Source organism: Boleophthalmus pectinirostris, unplaced genomic scaffold (genome assembly GCF_026225935.1).
Source record: "Boleophthalmus pectinirostris isolate CB_2022bp ecotype Guang Dong unplaced genomic scaffold, ASM2622593v1 HiC_scaffold_3, whole genome shotgun sequence".
NCBI lineage: Eukaryota > Metazoa > Chordata > Actinopteri > Gobiiformes > Gobiidae > Boleophthalmus > Boleophthalmus pectinirostris.
The window spans coordinates 30,286,817-30,309,570 of NW_026571299.1; the positions used below are offsets into that span (position 1 = coordinate 30,286,817).

Genomic DNA, 22,754 nt, shown 5'->3' on the forward strand with positions numbered 1-22,754 from the left:
TATTAACCTTTTCCAAAATCCCGTAGAAAGAAGGGCAATAACATCTTTCCCCTTGATAAAATTCACCGAACATTCTCTTTGTTCCAGCTTTAAATCCTCGATCTTGGGAATCGTTGCCAACACAGAATGTATGGCTCTTTGCTGATTGGTTGGTGCCTCCGGGGTTTTTTCGAACCGTCTAGTGAATTCCAATTTCTGAATCACTGGAGAGAAATGCAATTGAGCGGAGGCACTAGGTGGCGCCAGCCTGGCTACAAAAACATACCCATAGTTGTGTTTTGTTTCATTCACACGTTTGAGTAACTCTTTATTATTAGTCTGTCTACAGCTCCAAAGCTCAAAATGTTCTGTTCTACCTTGTGATGTCATGAAGCCATAGATTTCAAATTAACATTTTGCCTTTATTTCAGTAGAGATGGGCAATTCTAGGATGGAAATTATCCATATGATTCAAGTGAATGTGTATGAAGTTTAAAAAGAAAGTGGACACAAGGTAGAACTGGGTGTTTTATGTTTGAAAGAAGAGCTTAGCCTAAATATGCAGGATTTGTGAACATGTGTGAATGAAACAAAACATGACTTAAGGTATGTTTTTGGTGAGAAAACAACATTATAAGATAAATCAGAAAATAGTGCAATATATTCCCTTCATACAATTGAAGTGTCAGCTAAAATTAATAATGGTAAAATGCTGAGTTTTGTTGTAATACAGGGCAGATGTTATAAATAGGGAAAGTGGTTCTTGGCCCCCATCTGGCAGTATGACTAACTTTCTACTTACAAGGAATCATGCAGCTGACATTTCACCTTCAAAAAATTACACACTGTCGCTTTAATAATGATGATGTTTGGTTTACAGCTGTACAAAATATCAAATCAGCAAAAATCATTTGACCCAATTTTCTCCATCCTGTACTCCCTCACACCCGCTACGTCATGTCCTCTTACACAATATGCACAAATCTTATCACACGTTTAACACGCACACACTGCATAGTTAGGTTGTGTTCTCCTTTCAAACAGAAAACGTTCTGTTCCACCTTGTGATGTTGTGTGGTAATACAGGGTGTGCTCCATTGTGTTTGTAAACTCCATACACCTTCCCTAGAATCATTTGGATCATTTCAGCCCTGGGATTTCCCATCTCTGTGAAACAAAAGGTATAAGGTAGCTGTTAACTTGAAAACTTCTGCTTCATGACATCACAAGGTGGAAGTTTTGGAGATGTAGACAGACTAATAATAAGGGGTTCCTCAGACGTGTGAATAAAACAAAACTCAACTCAACAAAACTCAAATGTTTTTGATGAGGTAACAAAATTCTAACATTACTTAAACTTTAGCGTCAATAGGACCTTCAACAACAGGTTAAAATATAGATTGTGTGATGATAACAAAACATACAATTGATTATAGAACTTACAGATTTGAACTTTCAGTCAATAAACTATAGACCAACCTATGAACTACTGCACCGTGGCAACAATAGTGAGAGAAATGCTAACTCAGAAACAGCTTAAAATAAACCTGAGTGATGTTACAAATGTATGGCTACTCCTCTAATGCCTTATTACTGTGTGGTTTGGCCTCAGTCTGTTTAACCACACTCATAATGTCATTTAACCACAATGTGCATCATGTGTTTCCAAAAGACTGGCTTTATGTCTGCTTTCACACCACATTAGTTTTTACAACTCTGGTGTTTTACATAGGAGAAAGAGATGACACACGCGGTGAGTAAGATATAGTCTGTGCTTTATTGGTTTAAGCAAAAATAAAATGCTGAGCTAAAGAGATAAAGATAAGAACCAGTGATAGACAGTGGTATTATTCTTTTTTTGCATAATATATTGCATTATTATTTATTATGCATTTATTTACGGCTATGTTTGTTGGGGTTGACCAAATAATTCCATGACATACTGTACATAGCTTACATTTAATCATCAAGTGATAGAATGAGCTTGAAGTCTTTTACTTTTACTTACAATACTCCAAAACACCTCACATTTTCTGGAAGTGGTGCACCGCCTGCATGATTCCATGGAAAAATAAAGTTAAAATCATACTATGGAACATACTCCATGGAGATAGATGTGCTTGTGAGTCTGGTTTGGGGGGATGCAAGAGGATTCACGGTAATTCACGTTTTTGTACATTTTTTAGCGCATTTTTTTAGTTAAAAAAAAAAAAAAAAAAAAGCTTTTATTATAAAATAGAGAGTGGTGGAACTCTTAAGTGCACACCCAACACTGATTGGAGCTTTACCAGATGCAAACTAAACAGGTCTTAAAATAGACAACACTTGATTTTTGTCGCTAATAACGTTACCAATACCAAATTTCTCTGCTGCATTTATAAATATATATATATATATATATATATATATATATATATATATATATATATATATATATATATATATATATATATATATATATATATATATATATATATATACACACACACACTAGTATATATATATACACACTAGTATATATATACTAGTGTGCACAATGCAAGTGTCGCGGTTGGATTTTGCTCCATTCTTAATAATTATAATTATGTCATTCTTAAAAGTCGGTGTACATCTTTAAATGTAGCCTATTCATTGAATGGTGTCCGGCCATAGGTGAAGCTTGTGTGAGATCAGTGAATGGACCGTGTATTCGTGCGTCTCTGCGCCTTTAAACGCGCTCGCTCCGCCCTTTTCTCAATGACAAGTCTTCTGCACTGCCTCCTCTCCAGTGAGTCCAGTGGTGTAATGACAACCCAGGGCGCACCACGAACCACGGACTCATAATAAACAATAACCATGGGCTTTAGAAACACCAAATCCACCTGTATTTTTACTGTAATGCGTTAACACTTAAATTTAAGATTGGCAGCATCGATATCTGCGTTCATCTATGCGTAAATGGATTCCGACGCACTGGAATGACAAGCGCTTTGGACTGGAGAAGCGAGAAATAGCTGGAATCCATGCAAGTTTTCAGATTTTATCCAGCAAGACTAGCATTACAACGAGTATGTTGGATGCGCTGATGGAACTGTAAATTTGGCACAGAAGAAGGGAAGTTAACGCGGCGGTAGTGGTGGTAGTGTGGGATTTTGGTTCCGCTATTTGCGCCTTTTTATCCGTGTTGATTTTTCTTTAATGTCACGGTGAAGGGACAGACTGATCGACCCGATGAAATGTGAAAATGTGCGAGGCGGTTGTGTGAGGATCATGTCGAGTAAGAGTGCGGAGTGGCTACAGGAGGAGTTGGAGAATGGAGCCACATCGCTGCTCCTTTTGGACTGCAGAGCGCACGAGCTTTACGAGTCCTCCCACATTGAATCAGCGATAAACCTGGCGATCCCGGGCCTCATGCTTCGCCGGCTGAAGAAAGGCAACCTACCCATCCGATCCATTATCCCCAATAATGAGGATAAGGAGAAATTTGTCAAGCGCTGCAAGACAGACGTGGTGGTGCTGTACGACGAGGCGGCGTCTGAGAGACAGGAGTCCGGGTTGGGGAGCTCCGTTCTGGGGCTGCTCCTGCACAAACTGCGGGATGATGGATGTAAAGCTTTTTACCTGGAGGGTGAGTACACAAACAGTGCAAACCTGAATGTTAGTCTTATGGTGGACAGGTTGGATATGGCAATTACGCAAAATGATCAGTGCTATTACATTTTCATGGTTGAAAAATGGACTATTCAAAATCTTAGGTACAAACTTGACTTAAGCAAAATAGTACCCAGATTTATGAACAAAAAATATAAATCACAAAACATTAGGTTTAACACAATCTCACATGTGTTTATGTTCTTATTGATTTTTGTTAATTTCATCCTTTTATAACTCTCACAAATTACAGCTAAGTAGAATGACAAACATTGCAATTTTTTTTTAAACACAAACCTGCATAGTTGTAATTCAATAAAGTCTTTACAACCATGTGATTATTAACTATGCAAGGTACTTTATATATACTGCAGTATCAGATTTGGAATGATATAAATCAAAGTACATTAGCCAACAGCAATACTATATGTCTGGATCATTTTGAACCTGATGACCTTATTTTCTTATCTTTTACAATTATAACATCAAAGAAAATAATCACGTTGTATGAGGACTGTATAAATGCGTTTATTACATCAAAAGTCATGTAATGTAGGCTACTATACTCGTGTTCTAGGACTGTCACGTTGACCAAGGCACTTATTTACATTTTAGTCCACTGTAGTCAATTAAAACAAATCAAAACCAGATGTTACGAGGTAGAATACCAACCTAAAACTTGAAAACACATCTTACAGACTTTCCTGTATTGATTAATTTCGTACATACCAATTAAATAGCCAGAAAGCAAGAAATCCTTCCTTGTTATCATCATGTTATTACAATGTTTTGCTCGTGCTAGCATATTAGCTTGTAGGCTAATTGCTAAACCTTTGTAGTCGCGATAAACTTTCACTTTTTCACGAATACGCCCCCAAAGCGTATTAGTGTATTATTTGAAAATATATTTAAGCCATAAAGCAGTTCATTCTACTCAGGCACGTTTTATATGGCATAAATGAGGTAGAAATTGTGTAAATATGAGGGAAAAATGCTACAATTTCGCTCCGCCATGTTGTGCTCCTGTAGGAAAAGCGCTGTTTTTTCATGAATGAACGAACCCTCTGGTGACAGCTAAAGTACTACATTATCCGCAGCTTAAAATGCACGACAGGGAAGCGACCGAAATGAGTTTATGTGTGCTTGTTTTGCCTCTGTTTGTGGAGCCTTTAATCCGCTGAAATGAGCTAAAATGTTGTGAAAGCGGCAGCGAGGCACGGTGCGATCTGTCATTCACAAAAAAGGGGAGAGGAGCAGAGCGCTGTCCTCCCGTGTCTGTCTATTTCTCAATGGAGCTCCACATCTGTCCAAGTCAAGAAGATTAGTGACTAGTGACGCCAATACCACGCTAAAGTACTACTATCTGACCAAGCTACTGTGTTTTAAATATAGAATTTGCAGGGCTATTTTGTGTGTTTGGGCGCAGATACTGTGGTTAGACATTGGGATGGTTGGGGCTTGTGCTTTAGTGGCTCACTCACTAACTTCTATAGTTTTAGTTAATTACAATAATATGGCTACTCTATTGCAATAACAAGAACATGTTTACAAATCTACCCCAAATTACTATTAGTGAAATATATATATATATAATATATATATATATATAATATATATATATATATATATATATATATATATATATATATATTATATCAGTTGTAGTAACATAAGTTTTTCCACCCCTGGAATTTAAACAGGTCTATGGTTTGCAGAAGGATGTGTGGTTTGCATTATTGGAAGTAGACAGACAGCTTTTTTTTAAGACTCACCGTTCATTTTATTGGGTCAGTAGTGATAAAATGCATTAATTTTTACAAGCTATTAGTTTTTATGTGTTCAATTTATGACAGCAGGTTAATGGGCAGATTGAATGCAGTGGTTGATGTTAATAGATTTGATATAGGCCTAACAGTCTGTAGGCTACATCAGGCATATGTCCAACATCAGGCTTCTATTTCTGCCTCATACTTTGAATAATTATTTCATGGACTTTGTTTATTTCCAAACATCAGGCCTCTATTTCTGCCTCGTACTTTGAATAATTATTCGACAGACTTTGTTTATTTCAAAGTTGTTTGATAACAAAAAATAATGGCACTATTATTACTAACTGGCAAAAAAGAAGGAACAATGCATTATTTTTTTTAAATCAATAATACACTTTGTTCGTAAAGATAAGTTTCCAGTCAGTAATTCTTTTTACATTCACCTAGTTTATAAAGTATTTACAGTGATCATTGTACAAAAGAAACAATCGTTTGCCCACAAATTAAAAAAAAATAGCTGACTACTCAACCGCATTTTTTTTCCGTGCTGTTCTTGAATTGCGTGTTGCAACACTGGAATTTCCCCACTGTGGGACTAACAAAGGCATATCTTATCTTATTTTATTATTATTATGATTATTATACACTATAATATGATAACTACTACATATTTATAATTAATTTGTTTTTGGTATATTAAAGTACTGATATTTTTCACAGGTGGCTTCAACAAGTTCCAGTCGGAATACCCAGAGCACTGCGAGACCAACCTAGACTGCTCGTGTCCCAGCAGTTCTCCTCCAGCCTCGGTCCTGGGTCTGGGAGGTCTCCGGATCAGCTCGGACTGTTCGGACGGAGAATCGGATCGAGAACCAGGAAGCGCCACTGAATCGGAAGGCAGCCCATTACCAAGCAACCAACCAGCATTCCCGGTCCAAATCCTGCCCTATCTGTACCTGGGTTGTGCCAAAGACTCCACCAACCTGGATGTGCTCAGTAAATATAACATCAAGTACATCTTGAACGTCACGCCGAATCTGCCCAACATGTTTGAACACGAGGGGGACTTTAAGTACAAACAGATCCCAATCTCAGATCACTGGAGTCAGAACCTATCCCAATTTTTTCCAGAGGCCATTTCATTCATTGGTGAGTAGGAGTATTCAATGTGGGTATTGTTATTATAATGAGATTAGAATTTGGATGCATCGAGTCTCTAAGAAATTAAAAACAGTCATTAGTTTGATATTGGATCTTTCAAAGCATTCTTTTATTTTGTATTGGGTAGAGGCTTGTCTCCATAGAATTTTTGGTTATTTCTTTGTCTTGAATGTTTCACGTTAGGGTTTTAAGCATCTTGCAAATATGCATTTCCATATTTATATATCCATTATATCCATATATATATATATATATATATATATATATATATATATATATATATATATATATATATATATATATATATATATATATATATATACACATATATACACATTTTCGTAAGACATAAATTCTTACTTTATCATTATAACTAAACTTTATGTATGTGTTCTTTTATCCAATTACAAGAAAAACTGGTTATACCTTCCTAATTTAGACATAGTTTTGTCAGTCAGGCTCCTTACTACCGGTACTATAATTACCTTCCTGTTATCTAAAGCCACTTCCCACCTATTAAATCCAACACTATTAAAATACATGACCTAATTCTGATGTAACCCTTGTCCCTTTCCTTATGTGATTCTCCTACACACATTTTCATGATCAGAGACGAGACGATGACACTTTCACCATTTTAGATTCAGCTGCACGTTTAAATCAATACTACCTCCGTCTGTCTCATTACGGAAGCAGGAAGCCAGCCATTTAATCAGATACAAATGTTGGAGAGGCTGATGTGAATGTGAAAATGTAACTGCTTTTTGAATGGAGGCTAAGGCAGCAAAATGAATCGCAATCAAACCGTAATCGCGATTTGAATGGACGCAATTGATAACAGGAAAGGCTGGAATTTTTAAAGTACCATAATTTAGTTTCTGTTCATGTTCTGTTAATTGTTTTTTTTTTAATATCCATTTTCCTAGACAACTGTAAAATGTGAATTTTGATCAGAACCTACTGATATACGATATTAAGTTACACCATTGTAGGTACTGAAAATGGCTTCTTTTTTTTTTTCTCAAAACACATTTAATTCTATAAATACAAAAGTGGATCCAATCATGTTATGCAACTGTTATGTATGCTGCAAGTAACTATACCGAACAGCTTTGTATAATAACGGCTCAAACATCACGAGGTGTTCTGGGCGTACATCAAACAGTAACGATCTTATTACATCCAATTAATGGTCAAACTTGGATATTGGCTGAATAGATACCATGGAACCGATACCTGATCCAGTGAAATGCATCGATATCTGACACTAGTATTATTCATTGCAGTCCTACATGTCTGTGCCAATTTAAGTTTCTCTTCTTTCTCTGTCTCTCTCACTTCACTTCAAGGAATTTATCAGGTCTCTTGCAGCGTCCTATTTGACTTATGAGCCTTGTAAAGTCCTTTTGGGGGTTTGCCTGGTTTTGGCCTATTTTGTAATGAAAAACTGCTCAGATCACATATTTAATTTAATTTGACATCCGCTCGCTAGCTCCTCCTGACCCCAATCCTCCAACACAGAAGATAGAGCTGAGCGAAGGATAGACACAAAGAGAGAGAGAAAGAAAAACAGGGAAAGAGAAGAGATGGAGAAGGAGAGGACAAAAAAATGGAAACAGGGAGGAGTGGGGAGATTGTGAAGAAAGTATGTCTGCACAATAAATCAAAATGTAATCAAAATCTGAAGTGACACAAATAGAATGGATATCCTCTGCCAGCAACAAAATATCCAGTTTCTTATGAGGGAAATCATATTAGCTGTAGTTTAGATATTCAAAAACATGTTATGAAAAGCCATGTGATTCTCTCAAATGTTATTGCTTCTCAAGATGCGCTCTCGTATTTTTGAAACACAAATTGCAAATCTAATCGCAATCTCGGCTTTTCAGTTGTAATTTTTTATCAGCTCTTTTATCTATTTATTAGGACTGTTTCCATAGCATTTTTTAACAATTCATCCCAAATGGTCCTTTCTTTTAAACAGTGAGATGTTTTCAAAATATTGCCCAGAACAGGGAACATGAAACTATTTGGGGTTTCTCCTTGGTATTGAAATCAATTTTGAAATTTTCATATTGCATCAGCACTAGTGGAAATGGCGAGAGGAGAGGAGAGGAGAGGAGAGAGCGTAGGGCTGGAGAGAGGGAGAAAGCGAAGGGAGGAGAGATGGGAAGAGAGGGAGAGAGAGGAGAGAGGATAGAGATAAGGATGAAGGAGTGAAAGATGCACCAGTTGAGCGTTCTCCGTGGTATCAAAATCAAGTTCAGAATTTTAGTATTGCAACAGCCCGAGTGGAAATGGAGAGAGGAAGGGAGAGCGTATGGCTGGAGAGAGAGAGAGAGAGAGAGAGAGAGAGAGAGAGAGAGGGAGAGAGATAAGGATGAAAGAAGCACTTAAGCCTGCTCTCTAATGGTCTGTAGTGGTGTATGTGAAAGCCGTGGCTGTGGAAAGCATGGTAAATAATGCATGGGTTTTATTCAAGGTTTTCTGTTGAGTAAGAGCCGGAGAGCAGAAGGAAGCCAGCGCCATTCTTAAAGAGAGAAGACATAGCAGTGAATGGTGTCATTGAGAAATTGTGCTGCAAACTAAAAAGACTCACGTTAATTGTTATAGGATGTAAAGGGATTTATCAGAGTTTATTCTTTCTGTTTACTGTTTGACTTAGTGGTAAAAGGCTGTGCTAACATATTGACAGTCAGAAATCGCTATGGTTACGGTCTTTGGTGTAGTAGTGGTTTGTGTGTAAGAAAAGATATTCAGAAGAAATCTGACATTTCTGGGGAAGGGTTCACTTCCTGTTTGTTTCCATGGAGATGTTATTGCCTTGCATATGAAGCCACCTGTAATTAGGGATGTAACAATAATCGAAATGTCATGATATCGTATCGTCAAAAGTCTCAATAATATCGTGGGCTGTCACAATATATCGAATCACAAGTTCCTTTGCTTAAATGCATGATTTTATAGTAGCAACAGCTTATAAACATCAGAAACTACATGTCCCATGATTCATTTCAGCACAGACAACATGAAGGAATATGTTTTTTACTTGAATTCTTGGGATTATGAGCTAATAATTAGTTATGTAACAATAACCAAAATATCGTGATATCGTATCGTCAAAGTTCTCACAGAGGGAACTACATAGACCATGATCCTTTGCTCCATTTCAGTGCAGACTACATGAAGAAATAACAGTTCTAAACACTTTTAAGTCTTAGTTCTTTGGCATTTTAAGAGGAAAAAGTAGCATATTAACAGTTGTAGCTGTTTAACCTCCATAAAATACCGCAATAAATATTGTAGCATGAGATATATATCATGAAAATATTGGATATTGTTACATCCCTAATCGTGAGCTTCCCCACCATATTGTGAGCTTTCCCACGATATTGCAATAAATATTGTACCGTAAGGTTCATACCATGACGATATCCTATCGTGAGACTTGGATATTGTTACACGCCTACCTCTAATTGAATAAAACACAAGATAGAGAAGTTTAGAGACACTATGCAAAGAAATAACATCTCCATGGACACAAGACTATGGACACCCAACCTGAAAAAATACACAGTGCACCTTTATCTTTAGCGGAATCAAACTGAAATCACAATTGAATGGATGCGACTAGCAAATTGCATAGGCTCTCATAATTTCCTCCACAAACAAAAAAATATTTGGTCTTATTCTGCATGAAATCTGCTCACCCTGTAGTTCAGATCTGCATAAACATGTTTTGAAATGTGATTCTTGTATTAGTTTGTTATTTCCATTTCATAGTGAGTTTTGAAACTGTGAACTTTAAACAGAATTCTATTATTAAAACATAAATTGCAAATCTAATCAAAATGCTTGTCAGAAAGATTGAAATGAGATATTTTTCCCAAATCGTTCAGCGTTAGCCATTCACAATCTTTTAATGTATCACTCTAACCTTTTGTGCTTTTGTGCTTTTTTTCTTCTTTGCTTCTCTCTAGACGAGGCTCGCTCCAAAAAGTGTGGTATTCTGGTCCACTGCTTGGCCGGTATCAGCCGCTCCGTCACCGTCACCGTGGCCTACTTGATGCAAAAGCTCAACCTCTCGCTCAACGACGCCTACGATTTCGTCAAACGCAAAAAGTCCAACATCTCCCCCAATTTCAACTTCATGGGCCAACTTTTGGATTTTGAGCGAACTCTTGGCTTAAACAGTCCTTGTGACAACCACACGTCAACTCCTCCCCACGACCAGCTGTTTTTCACCACACCGACCAATCACAACGTATTTCAACTGGATACGCTGGAGTCCACATGAAAACCAATTGAATCTCGCCTTCTGGAAAGAGGGTACGGCTTTACACAGAATGGCTGCCTATTATAAAGGTAACAAGGCAGTTTTGGTGAATGTTTTGGCTTCTTGTAGCTTATATGCTAAGAGGCTAGCATCTGAAAGCGCCATTGACGGGAGAAGATGCTCTCAAATGCCAAGTTAAGAAGAAGATTTTTAACCGAGAGAGATGCTAAAAGGTTATGGCCATATTTTCGGCCTAAGTTGACTACAATAACTCACAATAGACCAGTGGCTATTGAAGACTTTGCAAAGCTTTATATACAGTAACATGGGATCAGCACTGCACAGATTTTAATGGACGTAATGTTGTGTTTCTTGTATAAATTTGACTGGTGCCAAGTGGAGAATCCAGGATTTACTCTAAATGGAAATGTCACTCTACGGAAAAAGTAGAGTTTTTAAAAACCAAGGAATTAACTCTCATTAACGATGTATGTATGTGTGTACTGTATGTACTAATGGTGCATACTGTAGCAGTCCTTAACCAGTATGTCGTTATGCATTTTTGTAACTTTTGCGTATTTACACACAAATCTTATATATAACTACTCTATATAGTATACTACATAGAAGCTTATCTTTGTCCAAAAGCGTTAATCAAATAATGGCTTTTGATTGTATGACTAAAGGACTGTGGCAAGTCCAAAATCCCTATAGTGATTAAAGCGCATATGACAGGCTTTCATGTTTTGGTTTGATGGGATTGTATCTGCAACTTTACTGTTTTTCATAGTTTTACATCAGTCAAGTGGTAGTGAGTGGAAAAAATGTGAAAGAATATATATATAATACAAAAATACAGGAAGTGGAGGTGAGTTCTAAAACCAAACACCTCTATCAACGTCATCAACATGGAAAATTTCATTCAAAATGCATTGACATTTGCCGTCATTTATTTTTATTAGTGTAATTATAACTATTGTGGTGGTAAAATGATAAACCACCAAAATCATAAAACCTAGAAATATGTTTGTAATATCTAAACTATAATTTCGTTAACTGTTTTTTAGTGAAATGAACCTGTCATATGCACTTTAAACTAGAATTTTTCATCCATTTTAGCTTAGTACCAAGACCTAATGCGGTTTGCACAGTGCCATTGACTTGTTGGCACTTGACGCGCAGATAAAGAGGCGTTTGAGAGGAGTGGAGGAGTGGAGGAGTGGAGGAGAGGCCAGTCCCAGGCCGTGACGTGCCCAGACAGCTGCACTCGGAGGTGGGGAGGGAGCAGGAACAAGCCCTGAGCATGACCAGCCACCAGCCACTGAGGAGATGTGCCCATAGGGTTAGTCACTACAACTGACGATTCAAGTGGAGATGCCAAATTTACATGATCGGGAGCACTTAAGCATTACTAAACACTGCCAAGTAAGGATGAAGGTGAGCCTTCATGTGATTCACAAGGGGGAAATTTTTGTGTTGCAATGCAAAGTACAGAAACAGCTGGGTGGTAAAAATATGCTGTCAAAATCAAGTTAATAATTTCAGAAATACACCTTGAATCTAACATAATTTTATCAGCATATTTTTTATCATCTATCGAGTGAACTAAACGCAACTAGAGGCACTTCTATGTACAGTAACGTCCAGGCAAATGCTTATATGATTTATTATTTTAGTGCATAGGTGGATAAGATTAGCCATCCAACATATGCCTTACCCAATACGTGGCAGTGTGTAGTAATGTCAAAGTGTTGCCATAACGACTCACCCAGTTCCTACTTCCTCCTTCCTGTCATGTGACTGTTGCCCAACTTCGGACTGTTCCTTATCACCAGCTCTTTCTTCTAAACATATGGGTTTTACTCAGTTATCTTCCTCATAGTTTAAACTCACTACTTTTGCCAAAATTACTCAACGGTAGTAAACTAGTTTCACTTTCCCCCAGTTAGATTGGCCATATTTAAACTGATCTTAAAAACAATTGGCCATTAAGCTACAGTAATTTATATTTTTATTATGTATTTTTCTCTTTTTCTCATAGTTCAAACTGGGACTGGTCTCACTTACTATAGCTGCACTTAAATTCATTATTTCTTCACTGCTTCAGCCAAAAATCTTAATATAATTCTTTTCTTTCTAATTAAATTAAACCCCAAATTTTATCCAAGAAAATTGAGTTGATCACCCTTACGCCTTGGGTATTATTAAACATAGATATATATTGAAAATGAAATATTTATATACTATATTCTAGAGCTAATAGTAAAGAGATCTATCATATTTTGTATACCTGAGCATGCCAAGGTCCTGTGTGCTTTTTGGTACATTTGAATGGGATGGCCAACAGCTAAATCAAGTGAAAAAGACAGATAAGAATAGCTTTTTTTAGCATTGCGAGTTTCTTAGACCCTATTCTAGCACTTTGAGATTAATCAGTATTTTAGATAAGAAAATGTTTGATTAGTTTCTCATTTGAATTAGACAGCATTATCGAATTACAATCAAATTTGCAGCACTTAATTTGATAGCACTCAGCAAGTCAAAGTATAATAGCCCTAGTTTTTCAGTAGTTAAGCTATTGAACTGAACCAGTAAACTTCTGGTTGTGAGATAAATGCTTTATAAATTAAGCCACAATGCCCTTATACCTTAAAATAGTGAAGACTTTAAGTAACTTTTCTCATATACTAACACTTAATGCCCTGTCTCGCTACGGTAAAGCGATCATTCTAAATGATCAGCAACATAGCTAGTATATCACACTAAAACTAATGCCCATTATGGTTTATTTTAGTATCTATGGCCCTTACAATGATAAATATATAGTTCAAAGAATCAGGTTCTAATCAGTCATTCCTCTACTGACCCCTTGTTTCTGTGGTTAGTAATGTTGACCCTATCTTGCAATTTCGCACAGTGCTTTTAAAGGAATTCTGAATTTGGAGTATGATTCTCCCAGTGTAAAGCATTTTTTTTTAAGAGGCATTGTGTCATTTTTCTGGTGTCAGGTCCCAGCTCCTTGTCTCCATAGAGATGTTATAGCTTTACCTGAGATATTCCACAGTATGGCATTAAACATATATCTTTATTCAACCGCAAATGCTGATGAAAATATGGCTCGAAAAATACGCATTCTTACTGTGAGCGGGGTCGCCACTCCACAGATCTGACCTGTCTCTATGGAAACAGATACATTTAATGCCATACTGTGTAACAAATAGCAAAGTAATAACATCTTCATAGAGTCAAGAAAGTGGCAAACCCTCCACTAGAAACTTTACACCGTACATCTTTAAGTTGTTATAGCAACCAACCAAACTATTCACACAAAACGATTAAAAAGTAACGTTGTAATTTCAGTGGAGTCAAAAAGAAACAGTGAAGTGATATTTTTAAGGGAACAAACTGGAGTAATGTTTGGTCATAGCTGGCCTTATAACTGTTCTTATAACTGTTGACTGTTCTCACTATAAACGTGTAAAATGTAAAATGTTCGTTGAATCAGATCACGGGTCACACGAGGTCAGCTTTGTTACTCTGCAATATATCCAAACTTTTACGCAGAATTTTGTAGATTTTTTTTTCGTTTGTTTTTGTACAAATTTTCTGGAAAAGTATAAAAGCTCTTACAGTTTGTGGACTAATTTTTTGTGTCCAAAGAGCTAAGTCAAAGCATGCCATTGATTCACAGAGAAGTACAAGGTGTGTCCAGGAAGTTCAGACATGTATTATTTTGATATCTATTTTAATATATAAATGATGTGTATTTTTATTTGCTGAAAGTTGGATGCTTAAGGTTAGTAATCTGAAAAATCTATTCTAAAACTAGTATCAAAACTATGTATTCATTTGAACAAGTATCAACAAGATCACATTAATAGGACACAATTGGACAGTTAAAGGTCTACTATGTCCCTTTTCTGCTTCCATTTACTTGTCTCCACAGAGATGTTATTTCTTTGCAATGTTCCACAGTATGACAATAAACTAATCTATCTTGCATTTATTAAATTACAGGTATTTTTATTGCTAAAAATACCTCGAAAACATTGAGTCTTACTGTGAGCTGGGTCAACCTGATCTGTAACTTGACCAGGTGGCACCATTTCCTTTTCTCCATGGAGATAGGTTTAATGTCATACTGTGAAACATTCTAATCTAGATAGAGCAATAACACCTCCCTAGAAATAAGCAAGTAACGGATGCTTCACGCTACACAGTGCACCTTTATTCAACTGACAGAAAGTATTAAGGTGGTATACAAAGTCATATTTTTTACCCATGTCAACATCAAATTTTACGTTATTGAGAAAAAAAATAATTTCTCATCTGTACTATTGTTACTTTGTGGACACACCTACTCTACCACAGAGGAATCCAGATGTTTTTGTCTTGTTTGGATATAATGTGCTCTATGCTATTCCTGTGGCCTTTGGAATATATATCTATTATACATGTTATGACTTTATATGCAAAAGTTCCTCTCCTTTTATAGCACCTGGGATGGAGAATAATAATAATATCACACATAGCTTGAATGGACTAAACCGTCAGAATCATATCACCATCTTACACACTGGGGTCTCGATCACTCACAACTTTGGATCGAGATTTCACATTTTTGTACTGACGAAGTGGCCCATCTCCAGTTGTTTTCTGGTGTTTTGTGTCTTTGTAATAATGAAAGAGAAACTCTGTCTTTCTCTGTTTTGTAAATTTGGTCGATCATGGGAACGGAGAGTTTCTGTGTCCTTAAACTTGTAGCTACACTTTGGTAAGAATGTTTCACAGGGAGGGGCTATGTGGGTGTCAGGGCTTGGTGGTAACTAACTGGCTGCACACTGGACAATTACACTTGAGTTTCAAAATATAATGCATTTTATATCCCCCATTTTTGTTCACTTGAACGTAGAGACAGCGTAATTCAGAAAGCTTCATCTTAAATTTGTGTTCTGGTGCCTTACAGTAAAAGCAAAATCGATCAGAATTAATATCATGACTCAAATGATTTAATCCTTTAAAGGTGGATTATGTAACTTTTTTAGTCTGCCCTGATTGCCTCCGTGCAGTTGTTATTGTTTGTCTGGAATGTTCAATAGAGTTGCGCTAAACATGGTAAACAGGTGTTATTGTTAAAAATATATTGAATGACAATGTAAAATGCCATAGTGTGGAACATTCTAGGCAGAAAATGAACATCTCAATGGAGAAAAGCATTTGCCTTCAACAGCCTTGGCTTTTTGGTTACTACGATACTCCAAATTTGCAAATTGCTCCAAATTTGCCCTTTGTAACTGCAAGCCTTCATGAGCTTCATTTGTCTGGAGCCAAACACCATGGGCAATGTCACACTCACTTAGTCTACTTCTTTCTCCAGTTGATAGTTAGACTGAATGTGCGCCAAACAGTAAATGTAATCCTCAGACTGGTGTCCGTGTGAGCCCAGTTACAGTCCAGCCCTGCAGACTTGTATAAGGGACGGTGCAGAGAAGGAGCGTGGAGTGAATGATTAAAACGTTACCTCAGTGAGGAAATTTTCAGGGATTTTTTTGACAATGCATCTTTCTTGCATTATGTTACAGCTTCATACTCTGGTTGAATCGCTGTTTTGTATTGTGCTGTAAACAGTTTTTAAAGATGCAATCTGTCTGTGTAAAATATGAGGCATGATAAACCAGGGCAGTTCTGTGACTGAACCAATACGATTGTCCCCATGTATTGTACAGTATATGAATACACATGTTTATACTGCAAATAAATATTGATATTTTTTTCTTTAACATGTTTCAAGTCATTTTTTAAAGAAGATGTTATGCTTTTCATCGATGTTTAGGCCAGTAAGACTGATTTTTTTTTTTTTTTAATAATCAGAGTACAGAGAAGGAGGTGGGGATAGGCGGTAGGTGAAAATAACTACTCAAGGATATAGGACAATACAGGATTATATAAAGTTGTGTTATGTTATATATTGGTAGTTTACCTTTTTTAATACTTCTGGTACAGAGCCTTTAATTTGACCTTATTTGGCACAGACATTTAACTACAATAAACCTTCATTCAGATACATTTCAACTGAAGGGTGTGTCTTGCCAAAGGACACATCAGCAGCACTATTTGGAGATTGAACAACCTGTCTAAACCACACAGTAGCGTTTGAAAACCCCTACCCATGTTTGTGTGAGCCGTTACAGACAGTATTATTGAGCTGTTGACAGTTTCCTGAAAGCCCTGCATAATGTTGTCCTCATCTGACACTTGTTCTACAATCTTCTGCAATCTCATGTAATACCAGGCTCTGCTGTGTCAAACACTCAGAATATGAATTTGTGCTGCTTCAGGGGGAGTCAGAAAACTGGAAATTCATCCTCAAGCTGTTAAAATCAACACAAACTCTTACTCAAATCAAGAATTGGGTTTGAGTTTTTGTAAACCGACTTTTGACAAAATACGAAGGGTATATATCAATAACACATCTCGGAAAAGATATTGGAGGTGTTAACTATGTGTTTTGGTTGGTTTTGGGAACACCTGGAGGAGCTATATGAAGTGTCTGGGGAGTGGGAAGTCTGAGAGTCCTTAGACTGCTGCCTGCAACTCTCCTCTAGATGTTATACATTTAATTAATTAATTAATCATTGTATTTATTTAGCACCTTTCAAGACTCCCAAAGCGCTTTATAGTTCATTCCACAGCCACAGCTGCCCTGGGACCGACTGACAGAAGCAAGGCTGCCAATCTGCACCATCGTCCCCCTTGACCATGACCAACACTCACTCGCACTCCACTTTCATAGGCAAAGTGGGTGAAGTGTCTTCCCTAAGGACACAACAACAGTTTTTGCGACTGGCGCCCCTCGTTTGTTTATTTAAAATCTCATTACCAAAATAATATATTATACAGGTTAATCAGCATTTACACTACAAAAAGCAATATTTAGGTAAGTTAAAAATAAAAACATTTAACTTTATTTGAGTAGTTTCAGCGTGACAAATAAAATTACTTACCAGTGGAGCAAGTGTGTTTTTCTTAATTTAAGCAACATTAGGGTTTATTTCTTATTTTAAGTCCAAGGAGGTGTTGTTTTTCTTATCTTAAGTGTTGCAAGATGTATTTTCATATTTTAAGTACAAAAAGTCTTGTTCTATTCCAATGGTAGATAATTTTACTCGTCAAGGGAAATTTACTCAAATCATGATAAAAAAAAAAAAAAGTTTCTTAACCGAAGTAATTTGAACTTGGCTGCTTTTTATTTTTTGCAGTGTGTAATACAACTAATTACTGGCATACTGGGAGAAGTGTCTTGCCTAAGAACACAACAACAGACAAACTTGGTAAAGCAAGAATCAAACTCCGGCATTCAGGTTGGTGGACGAGCACTCTAAACACTGAGCCGCTGCTGTTCTGAAATAATACTATATAATTTTAAATGGAGCAACTCGTACCATTATGTTAAAAAAAATATTTTTTTTAAGTTTTATTTTTCAGTCTGAGTTGTAATTCTTATTTTTCACTACAGAAAGTGAGTCACAAAGGCAAAGACCAACCAAAACAGTAATACCATACATTTCACATCTTATTTCTGTTTACTTACACACACTACTCTGCTGGCTCCTTTATATTTACTATGCATCCTACATCTGTTTACCACCACAGCGTTTGTATGCTGAGCTGCTAATTCACCCATTAAAATCTATTGCTCAGCTTCTTTTATGACTTCCCCTTTATTGTGTCACGACGACTCTGTCCCTGCGGCCGCTACTAACAGCCAGGATATTACAGTGGCTCAGTTTAAATGAGCACAGGGATTACACGGTGCTTCCCGGCAACCCCATGTCACGTACAACAGAATTTTTGCAACATTTAAAGTGTGTCATTAAAAGAAATTACCAAGCGTTTACAGTGCTGATAGTACATAACTTTTGGCTACAGGTTGCTATGTTTTCAATCTGAGTTTCTAGGTTACTTTGAGTGGGCTGAGACTGAGCAGGGACCAAACAAGGGAATTGAAATTGAGACTAAATAAGACAAAAGGTAAACAAGCACTAACCACCGGAGCTGTGAGGATAAACCAGAATTAAACCAGGTCTACACCACGACGAATAGGACAAAGGAACCGCTGCTATCTCTTTATACATTTTGTGTTTGAATATTATTTGAATAGTATATCAGAGGTGGAAAAAATATACTGAAAATCTGAATTACAAGTGCAAGAACTGCTGCCAAATTTGTGCTTACGTTCAAGTTTAAAGAATACATGAAAAATACTACTAATCAGTATTTTAAGTTATTGTAGCACAACTTTTAATAGCATTTTTGATGACTCTGATGACTTTGTACCAAAGTTGATCAGTTAAACTGTGTAAAACTTAAATTATAATTTTAATCCCAAATCCACATATTCTCTGGCCTGTCAGAGCAGGTGTGTCTTTGTAGAGGTGAGACAGATGGTTATTAAGAAAACTGGAACTTGTACAATGCTCAGTAACTTCTATGATTTTTACATTATCGGTCAAAAGTTTTAGAACACTCAAATTTTTCCAAGTTATCTATTGCAATTCAAGTCGTGCGAGTCCAGTGAGTTTGAAATGGTACAAACGTAAGTACTGAACAGCCAGAGGTTAGAAAAAAGATAAAAGATAACAAAACATAAGTCCAAGCTCTGCCAAAACTCCCTCAGGAAAAAAAGAACAAGATGGTAAGCCTGAAAACATGCACAGTCTCCAGATTTAAACCCCATTGAGCTGGTTTTGGGATGAACTGGGCAGAAGAGGGAAAGCCAAGCAACCTACAAGTGCCACACATTTATGGGAACTTCTGCAACAGACTTGAGAAGAACTTTCTGAAGAATATTTGATTTCTATTGTTAAAAAAAGTGCCACGAGTGTGTTCAGCTGTTATATCTGCCAAAGGTGGACACTTTCATGTAGCCAGGCTGGCGCCACCTAGTATCTTCACTTTCATTTCTTTCCAGAGACTAGGTCAGGAATCAGAATAGACTAGACAGTTTGCAAGAACACTGGAAGTTGTAGACCGCACACCGGCCAATCAGCTAAGAGCTGTGAAGCCATGACATCAAACTCAAAAGCCTGTCTGGGTCCCTTTTGTGGTACAGCACAACAGTAAACAAAGAGGTCGAGATGGATGTAGAGGAAGCCAGACATTCTGTGTTGGTAACAATTTCCGAGATCGAGGATTTTCACCCTATGCTTTGTTTGCTGTTGTGCCGGCAGTTACTTGGACACCACTGAGCATTCCGCCGCATTATATACATCATGACCAAATAGCAGCAATTGGTTAAATAAAAAAGTACCTGCCTACCGTCGAGCAAAAGAATCCTAATGCTGCAAGGTCAGATGGTTTCCAAGAAGTGAAACAGGCTGATGAATCAGACTAACTTTCATGAATCAAAAGTTTAGAATATGTTTTGGTCAACAGTAAACAGTAAACAGTAAAAAACTGGAAAAAGTGTGGTGTTGTAAAACTTTTGACTGGTAGTGTATATGTAGTGGTGGCACATAACAAAGTAAAAGTAGTAATGTGCTCTACTTAAGTATACTTATGTAGATTTTAAACATTTGAAGCTTTGTTAGACCTCATAATCTCTGTGAAATACTTTTACTTTTTATTCTTTAAGTACAGGTACTTCAATACTTTTACTTCAGTAGATTTTTTTCATGAGATACTTTTACTTTTACTTGTGTGTGCGTGTGTTTTTTGTTTTTTTTTTGTTTTTTTTTGATCCAGTATCTGTACTTTTGCTTAAGTAAAAAATGTAATACTTCTTCCATCACTATTTACATGTAACTAACTTTTACAGGCTAGAAATATGCTAAAGTACATGTACAAGTACAGGTATAAAAATCTACTTGAAAAATCAAAATTACCTAAAAAAAATCCACTCAGTAACAGTAATCTGAGTTAAGTTACTTTTCACCCCCAGACAATTTTGTACTGACATAGCCAATACATCAGCAACAATTTCTGAACGTACGCATTATCAAACGTGAATTCATCTTCACACATGCCTTCATGATATTTTTTTTGAAACATATGGAGTGTGTTAGAGTGATTGAGTGAGTGTCCTGAACAGCTGAGGTCACAGATAAGGCCCAGACTGTTGTTTGTGCACAGACGAAGGGTCAAAGTCAAACATGACGGGAGCAGAGCCAGAGGAGGAGGAACTATCCAACTCCCACAAGCACTGTCTGCAATAAGGCTGCTATTTTCTCAAAGTTCCTGAGCAGAATTGCAATTATGATTAGCAGTTATTTTATTTTTAAAAAGTTAAATTCTGTTCACATAGTAAGCAGCACGTGCTCTCAACATTTGCAAGAAGAGTGGAATATGAATTGATACAAGACTCCCTTGAATTTCAAAATTTGCTTTTAACAAGGCCTCTGAAAAGACCAAACTAAAAAGACAGGATGTTTTATTCCTTGCAGAGGACATTCTAGTATTGAAATAATTGCAGCCTTTGTGATTTGATAATCATGCCAACACACCACATTCATTGGCATAGCGGGAGAAGTGTCTTGCCTAAGGTCACAACAACAGATAGACATTATCTAAGCAAAAACTTAACTCCGATATTCGGGAAGGTGAGCAACTGCTCTAAACAATGAACCACTGCTGCTCTGAAATACTCCATAATTTTTAAATGGAGCAACTCATACCATTATATTAAAATCTGTTTTATTTTTCTGTCTGAGTAAACTTAATTTTTCACCACAAAGAGTGAGTCACAAAGGCAAAGACCAACCAAAACAGGAATATCATACATTTCCCATTTTAATTCTGTTTACTTATATACACTATTTTGCTGCCTCCAATATATTTACTATACATCACACATCTGTATTGTTCATGCTCGTATGTTGGGTTATGTTAAAGTAAAAGTCGTGCTAGAAATATACTGAACTGCAAATACAATTATAAAACTACAGTGCAAACAGGGTAACTTGAGTATTTTGTAATGAATTATGAACTTTTGCATTATCAAACATGAAGTTAATAATATCTTCAGACATCCCGTCATTTATATTTTCAGCAGACAGGATGTTTTGTCATGCCAACACACACTGAGATTTCTGTTCAGTTGCGAACAGGAATAGCAATGTGTTGGCAACTGGAAAAAGTGACTGAACAGAAGTAAAGTAAAGTAAATAGACAAATGGACATATCTCACCTGCCAGCCACAGACTCTGACTCCAACTGACTTTACACTGAAAAACTGTCCCCCCACTCTCTGTAACTGCTGCAGTGAACCTCGTTATTTTGATCTGAAAATGTTTGTATTAACCTGATCTACATGATCCTAATGTTTTTATTTCGTGATTTTGTCCATAAATAAATCCCTGTTCCTAATATAGAACTCTGCTCTAAATTAGCTCCTATAACCGCTGGCATCATGAGCTTCATTTGACTGGATTCGAACTCTATGAGTGAGTCCTGAGTCCATTTCTTTATACAGTCCATGAATATACTGGACCATGAAACCAAAATTCTGCAGGTGAAAGTATGTCTTTACCGACCAGCCAGTCCTTTCTACATTCATTTCAAATCTAAAATGCAGTGTCATAGTACTCGAGACTGGTCTTGGTCTCTAGACTAACATCGAAACCCCTTTTTTACAGTCTTGGTCCTGTCTCGGACTTGAGATCTGACACTCGACAAGTGCGATCATATTTCACTAAGGCCAGTAAATGTGTAGAGGCTGCTTAATGTCCCTGCAAAATCAGTAAGATAATATAACTGAAAATGTTATGAACTTGAAAAAAAAAACACTTGATTAACTTTGAAGTAGTTCTGTGTAAAGTGCCTGTGGAAGTGGGATTAAAGAAGGGGTTCTCAAACTGTGGGTGAGTGTCCAAAAAAGGGTCGCAGAGTGTTTCAATGCAGTACAGTTTGCTTGGCGTATTTTAACCTTAAATGAACATTAA

General features: G+C 36.8%; 1 protein-coding gene across 1 annotated transcript; it reads left to right on the plus strand.

The window, feature by feature from the left end:
* The first annotated feature begins 2,763 nt into the window (after window positions 1–2,763).
* dusp7 (dual specificity phosphatase 7) lies at window positions 2,764–16,595 on the plus strand. The gene is made up of 3 exons (XM_020933794.2): window positions 2,764–3,586; window positions 6,099–6,527; window positions 10,520–16,595. The coding sequence occupies exons 1-3, from the start codon at window positions 3,190–3,192 to the stop codon at window positions 10,834–10,836; spliced, it is 1,143 nt and encodes a 380-aa protein (XP_020789453.1). The 5' UTR covers window positions 2,764–3,189; the 3' UTR covers window positions 10,837–16,595.
* Window positions 16,596–22,754: the final 6,159 nt, after the last annotated feature.